This window comes from Acinonyx jubatus, chromosome B3, assembly GCF_027475565.1.
Source record: "Acinonyx jubatus isolate Ajub_Pintada_27869175 chromosome B3, VMU_Ajub_asm_v1.0, whole genome shotgun sequence".
NCBI lineage: Eukaryota > Metazoa > Chordata > Mammalia > Carnivora > Felidae > Acinonyx > Acinonyx jubatus.
Window position 1 is genome coordinate 67,928,667 of NC_069386.1, and position 13,938 is coordinate 67,942,604.

The 13,938-nt window shown below is 43.6% G+C and overlaps 1 protein-coding gene across 1 annotated transcript in view; it reads left to right on the top strand.

Moving 5' to 3' along the window:
• RYR3 (ryanodine receptor 3) overlaps window positions 1-13,938 on the top strand; it is a 525,783-nt gene that overhangs the window by 440,787 nt on the left and 71,058 nt on the right. The window contains exon 65 of the mRNA XM_053224214.1: window positions 7,784-7,914. Coding sequence (XP_053080189.1) covers window positions 7,784-7,914 — 131 coding nt within the window. The remainder of the gene's footprint in view (window positions 1-7,783; window positions 7,915-13,938) is intronic.

The following is a 13,938-nucleotide window of genomic DNA, read 5'->3' on the forward strand; positions in this document are numbered from 1 at the left end:
GCTAGCTAGGATGATTCACTTAAGCCAAGGAGATCTTCAGATTTACTCAGTTGAATTCTGTTTGTTTTTTGGTTTTGGGGTTTTTTGTTTTTTTTTTTGTAACAGATAGCTAGTCAGTGTATGTGACTGGAGACACAATACTATATAGCCAAGCTAAATCATGTGCTAGTGACCAAAAAACATTGAAGAAATGTCTCTTTCTTCATAATCACAGCTTCCAAATAGCTTCCAGAGTTCCTGTGGTTAAAGCTTGCAGAAAAGCTCAAGGGACAGGAGGCTGTTACTTTCGTGTTGAATGAGTTTCTCTGTGATACAACCGTGGACCTTTACTGTTCACAGCTGCCAGATTAGCTATACTTTTAAACAAGGGCACATTTTGGTAGCAGAAATGCTATTCAGAAATCTTGAACAAGCTGATCTGCAGAGATGCTGGGGTTCCAGCTTTGCTTGCCCAAATATGCCCAGAGCAGTGGAGGCCTTTGGTGACCCCCTGGTTTTTAGCATTAAATGCTCCGTGTTGTGTTGTTCCGTTTCAATCCACGGGGATTAGAAGGATCAACACAGTATTAACCAAACTCTCGACTTAGTCTTATCCTTAGAAGACTTTTTTTCCTTTCAAACATGCTCTGTCACATCATGCACTAGTGACAAAAAAAAAATGTTGAAGAAATGTCTATCTTCATAATCACAGCTTTCTCTTTTTTTTAATTTTTTTTAATGTTTATTCATTCTTGAGAGACAGAGCATGAGTGGGGGGAGGGGTGGAGCAGAGAGAGAGAGAGAGAGAGACAGGAAGACACAGAATCTGAAGCAGGCTCGGAGGTTTCATCACAGAGCTCGACGTGGGGCTTAAACCCACAAACCGTGAGATCATGACCTGAGCCGTAGTTGGACGCTCAACCGACCAAGCCACCCAGGTGCCCCAAGAATCACAGCTTTCAAATAGAGCCCAGAGTTCAAGAAATTAATTGAAGAACTAACGACCACTTATTTTCATTATGATTTTCATCCCCAGTTACTTAGCTTTCCTTATGGATTTAGAGAAGACATGCATAGTTTTGTTAGTTAGGAATAGGACCTGGGAAGACAAAAGTTTTAACTAGATTTTATATCTCATCAACAAGAGAATAAAAAAATACTTTCCACTTAATACTGAATTTCACCTTAAGGAAGGTATCCTTAATTCTTTCTTCTGTTGAGGATTTGTAAATATTTTCTCAATACTTTTTCTTACTCTCTCCAATGATATGTGTGTGCGTACATACATCTGTCTGCATTCATGTTTCTTGGTACACCTTTTTGAAAAGCTAATGCATTATTCTCTTGCAAAAAGTCAGCTCTGAAATGTCAGGCCAGAAAAAGGCTGCTTTTCATGATGTTTTATACTTGATCTGTTACAGTCTTACTGCATATCTGCTGCCTCCAGCATTGTGAATATCGGTGCCGGACTTTTATACTCCATGTTAGTAGAAGCCATTTCTAGAGGAAGACCCTAGATGAAAGCAGACCCCCTTCCTCTCGGTTAGCAGAGCAGCTGAGGAATTGAACATTTAAAATCCTAGAGTTGTGATGCCATCACTACGAATGACTGTTATTTACTTTCTTATATTGTGAAAGTAAGACATACTTGTTAAAAAAAAAAATCTAACAGTACTGAGTATATAAAGGTAAAAGTCTACTGTTTTTCTTACTCCAGACCACCTTCCCCAATACACACACACACACACACACACACACACACGTACATGCGCGTGTGCACACACACACACACACACACGGATCCAATTCCCAGAGGAAAGCACTATTAACAGTTTGGTGTTTGTCATTCTAGATATTTTCTACACATGTACATTCTTACGTATGTGAGATCGTGATATCCATACTTCCCAACTTTGTCCCATTGGATGAAACTAAAAACTGAATTCCCAACTCCTATTTTTAGATTTATCATTTAGATAAAATAATCATTAACTTTTTACCTTAAAAAGGTAGGCAAATTTAGTACACTCACATCCCTGCCTACCTTCCCATCCTTTCTGCCTATTTTGCTGTATAATTTCACACATTTACATGCTATTCTAGGACAAATATTCCCTGAGTTGTTTACCTTAGTTTGTATTTAAATGATTCATTGAACAGCCAATCCTTTTGAACCATGACTTTCCCATTCCTAAATTTTTATTTTGGGTTTTTGTCTCTTGGCCAGTTTTATCGTTAAGTACTTATTTCTGTAAGAGCTGTTAGATAGTCTTGAATCCTCGCATATTTTAGAATACTACCCTTTGACTTTGTGAACAGTTTTCATGGTATAAAATCCCTGAGTCGTAATTTTTTTTCCCCTCAGAAGTAGGTAGACTTTGCTTCTTTGTGTTCTGACCATGTTCCCTGAACCGGGTGATTTATTGACTTACACATGACTGCAAATGGGAGAGGAGAAGCTGACTGTTCACTGGATTCTTTCTGGAGCCTCGAAGCTCATTAAGTTCCTCTAATATGTTCCAGGATGTGTTTATTCTAGATCAGTCCCCTCTGCTTTTCCTCAGAACTTAATATGCCTCACAAGTGGGTCTTGCATTACTTACAAATTTTTCACTTTATTATGTAATCACAGGGAGGTTTTTCCTAGGTGTTATTCAGGAAGAGATCGTGTGTATTTATTGGCTTTTTCCTTCTCATTTTCTCCCAAGTAACTTTGAGCTGGTTGCTCTTTGCTGTTTTGTGTTTGTAAGATAATTTCTCAAACTTTCTCCACATTCCTGACTCTGTTCATTTGCTTCGTTTCACATGAAGTCGAGGAGTGAATGGGGAAGAAACCTCATACAGCTTCAAATCTGACAAACAGGTTCAGGGCTCTTTCTCACCCTACCCCCAGTGCCTTTAGCTCTAGAGTGCATCCACCCCTAGCCTTTGGTGTCTCCCTCCAACAAAAGTAAGTAAGAGCCCCAGGTAAGAGGTCACAGGTAAAATTTTTAGTGCATCCTGTAGACGTAGGACTTTTAGGTAGTCATTTAATGTAGAACACCTACTATGTACAGTAGCAGACTTGGGTCAGCAGCTACAGAACACGTTACTTCTCACTCTTCCACTCTACTTCCCCGCCAGTGGCTTTTCCAGGCTAGGAGCCCAGGTCACAGGAATGGCAAGTGGCATGTACACACTTCTTTCCTACTCTGCCCTGCGTCACTCTGCAGTATGAACCTGGCCCAACACACCCAGCAGGTGTCCCAGGGCTTGCTCACCCCCTTAATCCTAATTGTTTCAAGCACAAGTTCATATTCTGGACTCCTCAGAATCCCCGTATTTACTTCCAGAGACTTCTATACTCTGTTGTTAGTCCAGAAAGTATGTTTCAGTTTCAGAGTCCTCACCTGATTTGGTCCCTACTTTGTGACTTGATGTTAATCACACATTTTCTAATCTCAGCATGGATTCAGATTTTTTCCCATTTCTCTGCCACCTTTTGCTGAAGTTTCCTTGGCTAATGAACGTGGCAGGGTTGCAAGGTAACCATTAAATATTTGGTTTCCAGCTATAGCTTGAGTGTACATTGTGGATGGAAGATTCTAGGCACCTCAGTGATAGTTTGATTGTAAAGAGGAAAAAGGCATTGAAACACAATAGAGACCTTTCTTTTCGAATAGTTTCTAATTGAGACAATATGAGGTCACTGACAAGCCATCTTCAACAAATTTTCAGCAAAGGGCCAACGCTCTTCTGCTTTTAACTGTGGAGAATATTTGCCTTCTTTGATGTGGAGATACTTTGACTAATCACAGAACATTGGAGGGGGGTTGGTCAAGAAAGGAAACTTGGAAATCAATTTAAGCATTGCATCTCCATTTTATTTCAAATGAAAACTGTGTTTTTTCCCTTCACACTTGAGAGAGATTTTTTCCTTCCTGCCCTTCCCCATTTGACCATTTGGTTCTGAGCAAACACTGCACACCTTCCCTAAACCTCTGAGGAGACTAGTATTGCTGTTCTAGAACCGTGGCCTGCCTCCATGTTCTGTCCTCTGCTACATATCATTTCCTCTCCTTAGCACCCTTGGGAACATACACGAAGGAACTTTCTAAACTGTAAAGCTCCAGATATGTGCAAGGCATAATTCTTATTACCGTGATAACTTTGGCTCTGCCTGGATCCCTAACAATAGACATTTGAGAGGCAAGATCTGGACCCATGGAAAATAAAATCAAGAGACTGACGAGGAGAGCCTGCAACTTAACAAATTAGAAAGTAACAAACATTGAAATACAAATTGCACTCTGTTTAATCTGAGACCATTGACCAAGTTCTATATGAAAAATACTGGGCAGTAAGAACTGAAGGGGAAAGAGAAAGAAGGTTCCATATCCAGTGAACAAATTCTTCAAGTAGGCCCTTTGGTTGCTCTGTAGATGCTTCCATAGCTCTTGCTCTGCTTGGTCCATACCCACCCTTCCCCCTGGGGGGGGGGGGAGGGCACTAATGACTAGAGAAGCATTATAACAGCGGGACTTTGCTCAGTCCCTCTAGGAGTCTGGGGGCCAAGGTCATTCACTCTGTTATTTCAAAGCCTGCAGCATTAATTGGCCAACTTCTGGACTTTAAGTTTACAGAACTTTTAACAGCTGACCCAGGAGACCTGGTGTTTATCCTCCCTGTTAGCTGAATGGCTAATTAGCATCACTGTGTGCCCTAGACTAGAAAATGCCCTGTTGTGAGCCTTGTTGAGGCTCAGGCTTGTCAGTAATTAATATCAGAGAACACAGGGAACGCATGTCCCCGAGGCAGCACAACACTGGAAAACTGTCTTTTGCCCCAAGGGTTCCTTTGCCAACAGGCTAACTTTCTAGAAATCTACTTTTGTGAGATCAGGACTTTTTTGATGAGAGAAAGAGAAAAGAGAAGAATGATGGGTCAAGTTATCACCAGGGCAGCTGAAGACCAGCTGTTTTCCGAGGTTCATCTTGCTGGGCCAAGTAGACTTTGTGCTCAGATTCGACTTTACCCCTTGTCATCCTGATGCTCGCCCAGATTTTCTTTCATCACCGCTCTCCCTGTGGTGTTTCTTTCACCTTCATGGTTTGTCACCTTATTTCCTCCTCCTCCTCCTCGAAAGGCAAGACTGAGGAAACTGAGTATTTCTCCTCAGTGGCCGCTGTGGTTGGTAGAAACAGTGAGGCTTTTAATTGAAAAGAACGGCCACCACTTGCGTATCCTCATAGTTGATATACCCAGGCCCTCGCTCCCCTCAGTTATCACTCAGGGTGCTGGTCATTGAAGCCTGAAGGTAAAATGATGCCCTTCTTCTTGGGCCTGTCCACCATCTTGAGCTCAGCAAAGAAGAGAAATAATGGGGGAAGAAGTGGTAGTGAGAGGGAGTGCAGGCTGAGGGAAGAGGACTGGCCTGAGGCTTGCTCAGAAGTGAAGCGAAGCGCCCCACAGAGAAGCCCAGTTCTCACTCCCTCCCCTTCCAGCAGGGTTGTGGCCTCCCACTGGAGCCTGGAAGCTCCAGACACAGGACACAGAGGACCTGTTCTGTCTGAGGGCTGCTGTTCTGTCTGCAGAGCGGCCCTGGATGGGGGGCATTTCACAGTCGGACCTCCAGCAAAAGGATAAGGCTGTGCCATCACCTAAAGTGATTGCCTGACTGAGGACATTCTTGCTTGCGGGAGGCTGACTTTAAAGTTACCTGCTCAAACACTTCGGAGCTAATAAGCAAGCTGTCAGGTAATCCCCTAAAAGCTGAGCTTAAGAAGAAGGTAGAAGACAAGGATTAAAACCACATATATTGTCTTTTAAGTTAATCAAAGGATGACTTTTTTCCCTAAGTTTGGTAACTTGATGGAAGTTGGAGGGTGGGTTCCAAGACTGCTTTCTCCCCTTCACTCACCCACCCTCCCCCTCCTCTCTCTCTCTTCCCTTCTCCCTCCAGTCCAACAGGTTCCCCATTGCATCTAGGCAGTTCTTGGCCCCTCAGGCTTGCCCCTTGCAGACTCTGACTGTACCCCAGATAGCCATGACAAGTTATTTTTTTATGAACAATTAAGATCACATTTTTAATCCAATAATCCAATTCAAGTGAGTCTCTTTCTCTGCTTTAATTAGTTGGTCCTAATTCTAATAATCAGACCATAAATATATGTTATTTTATCACATTGCTTTAGGTTCTAAGGAGAAGGACTTTCACTATCTGGAAGACAAAGGTTAAGGTTCAAACTATGTGGCTTACTCCTCAGTAAGCAGTGGTTTCCCTAACCATCCCCCACCCCATAGTAAATGCTTGTTGTACTCATCCAGAGAGCCTACACTTTTGACATTCTGGCTTCTTCGTGCTGTTGGAATTGTCGGCTGTTATCACAGTCAAGGGCAATTAACATGGCCTTCTATTCTGGTTTTGTTGGGGAGCTGAAGGGAACCCTGAGCTGAATGCCTTTCTGTTTCCACAGAACTGCAATAGTGCGGGGTTAGCATTTGCCCCTGACTCCAAGTGCACCCTCTCTCGCTGACAGTTTTCCCCATGATGGTTCTAGAACCTCTCCCAAGATACAGATGGATAACTTCAGCTCCCAGGGATTCTGCTAGTGGGCTTCATATACACAGCATCAGCGCTCACTTTGGTCAGATGCAAAGGAAGGCAAACAAGATATGTTGGAGCACTGTAAGCCCCATCCAATCCTTAATTATAGACCTATTGTCTGCATCTCCCACTAATTATCTGTGTCATGGTCTAACAAAGGACTCATAGTATTACTTTGTTTGAAGAAATATTTCAAATTTTCTCCTTATTTGGGAACTGACATCACATGTGTAACTCACGTAACAGGTTTGTAGTCTGACTGTCATCCAATGCCAGTAATTGACAGAAGATACGACTAAAAAACAGATGGTCCTGGTCTCTCATTCATTAGAAAGCAACAGGTGTCTGTGCCCATACAGGACCCTTCAAGACAGCACTGTAACTGTATTGTCTCACTAGCAGGACCTGCAAGGCTAGCCAGGACAACTCCAAGGCTAAGCCCAGGCCTGGAAAAGGGAAGCACTATCTCAGTACCAGCCCTGCTTTGACCAGCCAGTGGCTAGTTCTCATCACTTAGGCTTGCAGACTTGGTTAGCAGGCAAGCAAGGGCAAGTTCTTTCAGTTGGAGAACTAGAAATCTGAACAAGGAATCCTAAGCATTTTTTGTTTGGGTGCTTTTTTCACAGAAAGACTTGAGACCCAGAGCTTTATACATGGTGGACCCTCACATATTTGTATAGAGTATTTGTGAGAAGGAACAGGTATTAGAGGTCTCTCCTCTAAATCAAGCAATGAGCTTTAGGATCTGACATTTCTCTTGCAAGGCAGGTCTTTTCTTTTGTGTCTTATTGTTGCTTTTGGCCCATTATCTACTGTTCCTTCTGCTGGACACTGGCTCCATCCAAAGCAGGGAATAGACACAGAGAACTTACACAGATGATTTCAAAACATTCTGAGTACAAAGAGACGATCAAATTCAGCTTGGATGCCTGCAAAACTTGGCCTCAGAAATGCTGGGAGAGAAGAACAAAGCTATATAGTGTGTTATTATATTGCCTCAGCCACTTAAGAACCAGTTTCCAGGTGGTGAGACCACGCCATTGATCAGTGTCCAGAGAAACATGGGGGAGAGAAAAGTGTGTGTAATCTTGCTGACCCCAGGACCCAAGGATGCCCAGTAGAGTAATCTATGAGACATCTTGGGAAAGGGGCCTGGCCCACAATGCATGGGGCCAGCATATGGTGGTACCACTTCTAAATGGACTTCTTTGTTTCCAGGCAACGTCCTGCCCTTGGAGAATGTCTGGCCTCACTGGCAGCTGCCATACCAGTGGCATTCTTGGAGCCCACTCTTAACCGCTACAATCCACTCTCAGTCTTCAACACCAAAACCCCCAGAGAGAGGTCTAGTAAGTATCTTCCCTCAGGGGTCATCAATCCATATATTGAGAGGAGAGCATCCAAGAAGGAAGGCCACCCAGGCAGGGAACAGCAGCCTTGTAGAACTTTGGGTTTATGTGGTCTGAGAGGAGAGGGGAGGTCAAAGACATGTGGCATGTCTCCATCTTACTAGAAAAATGGGCTTGGGCAAGTACATATAACAAAGTACGCTGGACTTTGGCTTCCTCTTCCATACGATGTGGTTGGATTCTAAATCCCTTCCATCCTAAAACCTTAGGCTTTCTAGTCTACCCTGGGTCTCAAGTGCCCTTCTGCACCTGGGGATATGACCGCTTATTACGGTTCCTCTCCAGATCCTCATCAGAAGAAGCATATGTGCACTAGTAACCTAATTATACTTTCCAAGTACAGGGAGAGGCTGTGTTTCTAAAGAGGATGACCCCATGCTATCTATCATCATAGAAAATCATAGAAAAACACCAGAGGGGATTGAGATTGTACAAGAAAGGAAGTTAACGGGAATACTGACACACTAAGTTCTAGAACAGCAGTAGGCAAACTATGGCTATGGGCCTAATCTGGCCCTGCTGCCTATTTTTGTAAATAGTGTTTTAATGGAACATGCTCACACCTACTCATTTACATACTGTCTATGGCCACTTTAGCACCATATGGGGGAGAGGAAAATAATTTTTTCTCTACTCTTTTTTTTTTAATGTTTATTTTTGAGAGAGACAGAACACGAGAGGGGGTGGGCAGAGTGAAAGGGAAACACAGGTTCTGAGCTGTCAGCACAAAACCGCATGTGGTGGTCAAACTCATGAGCAGTGAGATCATGATCTGAGCCGAAGTTGCATGCTCAACCGACCCAGCCACCCAGGTGCCCCTCTATTCTTTATTAAAAAAAATTTTTTAATGTTTATTTGTGAGTGAGACAGAGCATGAGTGGTGGAGGGGCAGAGAGAGAGGGACACACAGAATCTGAAGCAGGCTCCAGGCCCTGAGCTGTCAGCACAGAGCCTGACACAGGGCTTGAACCCACAAACTGTGAGATCACGACCTGAGCCCAAGTCGAATGCTCAAGCAACTAAACCACCCAGGCACCCCATTTTCTCTCTACTGTTAATTGTTCTTGGCTGAGACCTCCCCACCCATAAAACAGAGATTAACAAGAGAAAAAAATTTAATTATATACATACGAGTACTTACAGGAGCCCCACAAAGATATGAGACTCCAAATGCAGCCAAACAATTGAGGCTTATAGATACACCATTCAGAGCTAAGGAAAGGGATAGGGCTCTGGGAGTTCAAAAGGAGGAAGGCAATTCATAGAAAGGGAAAAAGTAGAAACATTTGGTAAACGTGTGCCCTGCCCTGTAGTTGAGTCTCTCAGATGAAAAGGTGATCTCTGGTAAATAGCTCACTTCCTGGTACACGCCCCCATTCTAATGTAAATTTCCTTTATAAAATTTAGATTCCTCTTACACAAGGATAACTTCTCTATTTTCAGAGCTTCTTCCTGTGTTTGTAGATTCTTTAAAAAAAATCAGCCCAAATAATCCTTATGCCAAAGAGGCATATTTTTGAGTGGCACATTCTGTTTCAGTTCAACCATAGGCGCAGAGTTAACTCATAGTGGAAAAAACTGTCTGGCTTGCAGATATTTACTATCCGGCCGTTTACAGAAAAAGTTCCTCACCCCCCACCCCCCGTATTCTAAAACACCCTGAAACTGGAATCCAAGGCAGGTTATACACCTGCTGCTGGGGAGTTAGGAGCGAGAGTCCTCATATATGGACGAACTGTGATCCTACTAGAAGTCAGTGGAATAGAACAAAGGAACTTCAAACAAGGGAGCTTGAATGAAACTTGGACTACAACTAGAAAGAACTATGATAATTTGATGTAACATGAAGCAAAAATTACCACACGTATGGTCCTAATCAATATTGCTGAAGAAAAAAACATAGCCATTTCAGACCAGAGCCTATCCTATTAAGAACCAATATTTTCTTAAAATATTGATTTACAGTATCAGTAGATGACTAGACTGTATAGCAATTCATCATAGTCAAGCCCCCTTTTCAAACTGATATGAGATCCCGAGGAAGAGAGTTTGGAGAGTAAGCATTCATGTTACACTTCTTTGTCGCTCTCTGCATGTAAGAATACAGAGTACTAAGCCACAGTGGCTTTATTCCCACTTGCTTCTTGATACTTCAGATAAAAGAAGCACATCGTCACCAGAAATGACGACCAGGCCAGTTTAGACAAGGCCACTTAATAAAGTTCTGGTCCTGAGCTAGAATACAGGGGAGAGGAGTGTTCCCAGATTGAGTCAAGAGAAAACCTTGCCCAGATGCTTCAGCTTGCCAAAGTCTCATGTGAAATCTCTAATTTCCCAACGCTCTCAGCCTCACCTTACCCTTTTTCCCCTTTCTAAGACTAGCAAAAATAGATCTCTAACCTTGTTTTTCTCCACCCTCTGCTGATGCCAAATGAGTCACATCTTGCAGCTAACATGGGAGCTGAACCACTAAGCAGGCTCTGGTAATGTTGAGAAAGAGCTGTGACCTCTGTAGGCAGGTGCCAGGTAAAGTGTTCCTCCCCGGCTCCAAAGGGATATGGGCCCACTCATGAGAGTGCTAGGTGTTTGATCTGCTCCAACTGTGATTCAGGAAATCCTGTGTCTCTGTTTGACCAGGGTGTAGAGCTATGCCTCGGGAAATAGGCCTACTCCGCTCTTCAGCTCATAGACGTACAGTAGGGGGTAAAATCAGAACTTGACAAAGATGGGGGAAACCCTGAATGGGCTCTGGTAAGCAAGGGAATGACTCTGTCCCGTTGTTCTTCTCAAGGGCAATTAGAAACCTGTTCCTTCTTATTTTATATACTTGACCTTTATTTAGTAAGACATATCCATAAATAAAAAATAAATATAAATCATTGCATACTCCACAGGGAGAAAAAGAGAAGGGTGTGATTAGAGATGACACAGTTTTTCATCCATCAGTGACACACTGTGGGATGTGTCCCAGTCCCCTGAGTCCATGTTTTCCATCATTCAGTTAATCAACAGAGGGAATGCCGACCAGTGCGGCTCTTGAAAAGTAGAGCATACATGAATATGTATTCTGGGATAATCAGGTTAGCCTGGAGCGAAAGAATGACTGATGGCTTAATGGACCCTAAGAAAGTAGACTTCATTCATTATACAAAGTGAGTGGCCCCAAGGGACCAAGGTGGGGGAGGAATGTATAGGGTGACAAACCATGTGAGCCTTTGGTTTAGAAATATGAGCTGATTTATCAAGGCTTCAGTCAATGGGACATCTTTATTAATGGACAGTTGGTGTTTTGCCAGCACTTCCTCATGTTAGTAACTCTTCTGTAAGACCCTGGAGCATTTTCTGATTCATCCAGAAATTAAGATAGGCCTAGAAAAGGTGAATACTAGTATCTTCTAGGTATTCAAAATTAGATAAACCTTTGGTTGTGGGCGGCAGTGGTCTGTTAATCAGATTATCAAACAAGATACCCTAGTCACCAGCCAGTTTACTTCCATGCCCTTATTGGAGCAGTCATCCAGAGAGAGCGGTGGCCCAGGTCCCATGTGAGCTGTCTGTTTACACAAAGAGGTGGTGCTCTCCCATGCCGCCTTATGAAAGAGCTGCCTGGTGGAGAAAATCTGACTTGAGAAGCTAACTCAGAATGCTTAGTAAAACAAAGATTGCTGGATGCTACCCCTAAAGTTTCTAACTCAGGAGATCGGACTGACAAGTTTCCAGATGCTGCTGGTGGGACAACCCCACTTTGAGAACCACTGATCTAGAGATGAAAGGGAAGTATGTTCTAATGATAACTCCAACAGTCTCGTGCCTGATTCTTTTTTTCTTAAGTTTATTTATTCATTTTGAGAGAGACAAAGACAGTGTGGGTTGGGGAGGGGCAGAGAGAGAGGAAGACCGAGAATCCCAAGCATGCTCCAGACTGTCGGCACGGAACCCAATGTGGGCTTGAACTCACAAACCGTGAGGTCATGACATGAGCCAAAACCAAGAGTCAGTCGGACACTTGGCCAACTGAGCCACCCAGGCACCCCTTGTGTCTGATTCTAATAGGACCGAGCCGAGGCTGTTTTTCAGCAGCATTCATTCTTTGGGTTTGTTATGTGGCATTAGGAGTATAAAACACCATCTGAATCACAAATGTTTCTTTCACTCAAGGGCCAATTACATATAAATAACTTTTAAAGGTCATTATAATGATGCCAGTGCAGCACCCTCAAGCAACTCTTTTCTTAGGTAGGGGAAGAAAGTGTCCATGGTGATGTATTGTCTGTGTGACATTTAAACACAAACACCTGAGCTGGCTTAATTATAATGTTACGGGCAATAGTTGTAAACTTCACTTGCATCTGCGGCAGTTGGCACTGTTTGACGTGCAGAGTTTCAAGATAAAAAGCTTGACTTCCCGGTCGCTAACTTCTTGTATATGTAAAATTACTTTGTGAGGCTCCTCCAGACCCCCATGTTGATGTCACCCCTGGTGGCTGTTCTGCTGCAGTGTCCACAGACTAGACTTCTCTGCACATGACCAACACTGGCAGTAAGCCATGTCTGACCCTTATAATTCCCTTCCCTTGCAAATCACAGGAGTGTCACATTCTCTGGCTCTCATGCTACTAATCCTTTTGAAGTGTCTGGATTTTTTTTAATTCTTTTAATTATTTATTTATTTATTTTGAGAGAGCGAGCAGGCAAGTACAAGTGGGGGAGAGAGAGGCAGAGAGAGGATCCCAAGCCAGCTCTGCACTGTCAGCACACAGCCCGACCCCAGGCTCCATCCCAGGAACTACGGGATCATGACCTGAGCCGAAATCAAGAGTCAGAGGCTTAACCACTGAGCCACCCAGGGGCCCAGAATTATCTGGATTTTAAAGGACATTGGTCCACTTAGGACTTTCAAGGAAGAGAGATCTTTAGCCACAGTGATGGCAGCAAAAAGTCGTCACTAGGCAAAGAGTGTTAGGAACTCATGGGGCCTCTTCCATAGCAGGGAGGCTCCTGCGTATCATTTGCTTTGCAACAGTCCATGCCATCCAATAGACTCACTTGTCTCCGCTGCAGATTTAGTGTCTCCAACGATGGCCAGCACTGTCCTATATCTCTGCTCCAGAAAGTGCAATCAAGGGAGAAATCAAAATGGTTCCTTTCAACTGACCAGTATTTCTAAAGGCCACAGAATTTGTCTGACCTCTCTTAGTCATTAACCCTTCAGTTCCTATGTACCTAAATGATAGAGAAGGGAGACTTCCAGCCAGCGGTAACCGCAATGGCAAAGGGCCTGCAGGCATAACTCAATTCACAAAAGACTTTATTTGAAGTCTTCCACTTTGTCCTTTGAAATTCATGAGAACGTCGCATTTTTCTCCAAGCATCAAAAATAATTTCCTCGAGTCATTTAGTGGGACTGATGTTCCAGAAAATTGCTCCCCGTTTTCCTGTGGCTTCTCAGATTCCCTCACCCCTGTGGTGCCTGATGCTTTGGCCACAGTGTGAGAAGTTTGGCTTGTGGGTGGAGTCTGCATAGGATGTGTGTCCTGGGTCCAGGTGAAGTAGGCAGATGGGGGGCAGGGGAGGAGACAGAGCTGTGGGCTTGCACTGCTTTCAGAGTCCCTGCTAATCTTCTCACCCTTTAAGAACCTCAGGATGCTTCCAGTCTCTCCTCGTCTGCCCTGTAGAACAGGATGGATATCCCCTGGCTGCTTCTGTTTTTGATTCTTGTATCTGACAGCCTTCCTCAATTTCACATTGAACTCCATCTGTTGCCGCATCAGCCTGTCTGTCCGCATTCAGTGAAGTGACCTCAGTCTTAAGTGTGAGGAAAAGGTGGGGCTTAACACTCTTCCTCACATAGAAGCCTTCAGAAACAAAAAGGTTTAAGCATGACAGGAAGTCTTGGCACAGGTCATCAATAACTTCTGTTGGAAATGCAGAAATTAATTCAAATACAATCCCCCCCACCACCAA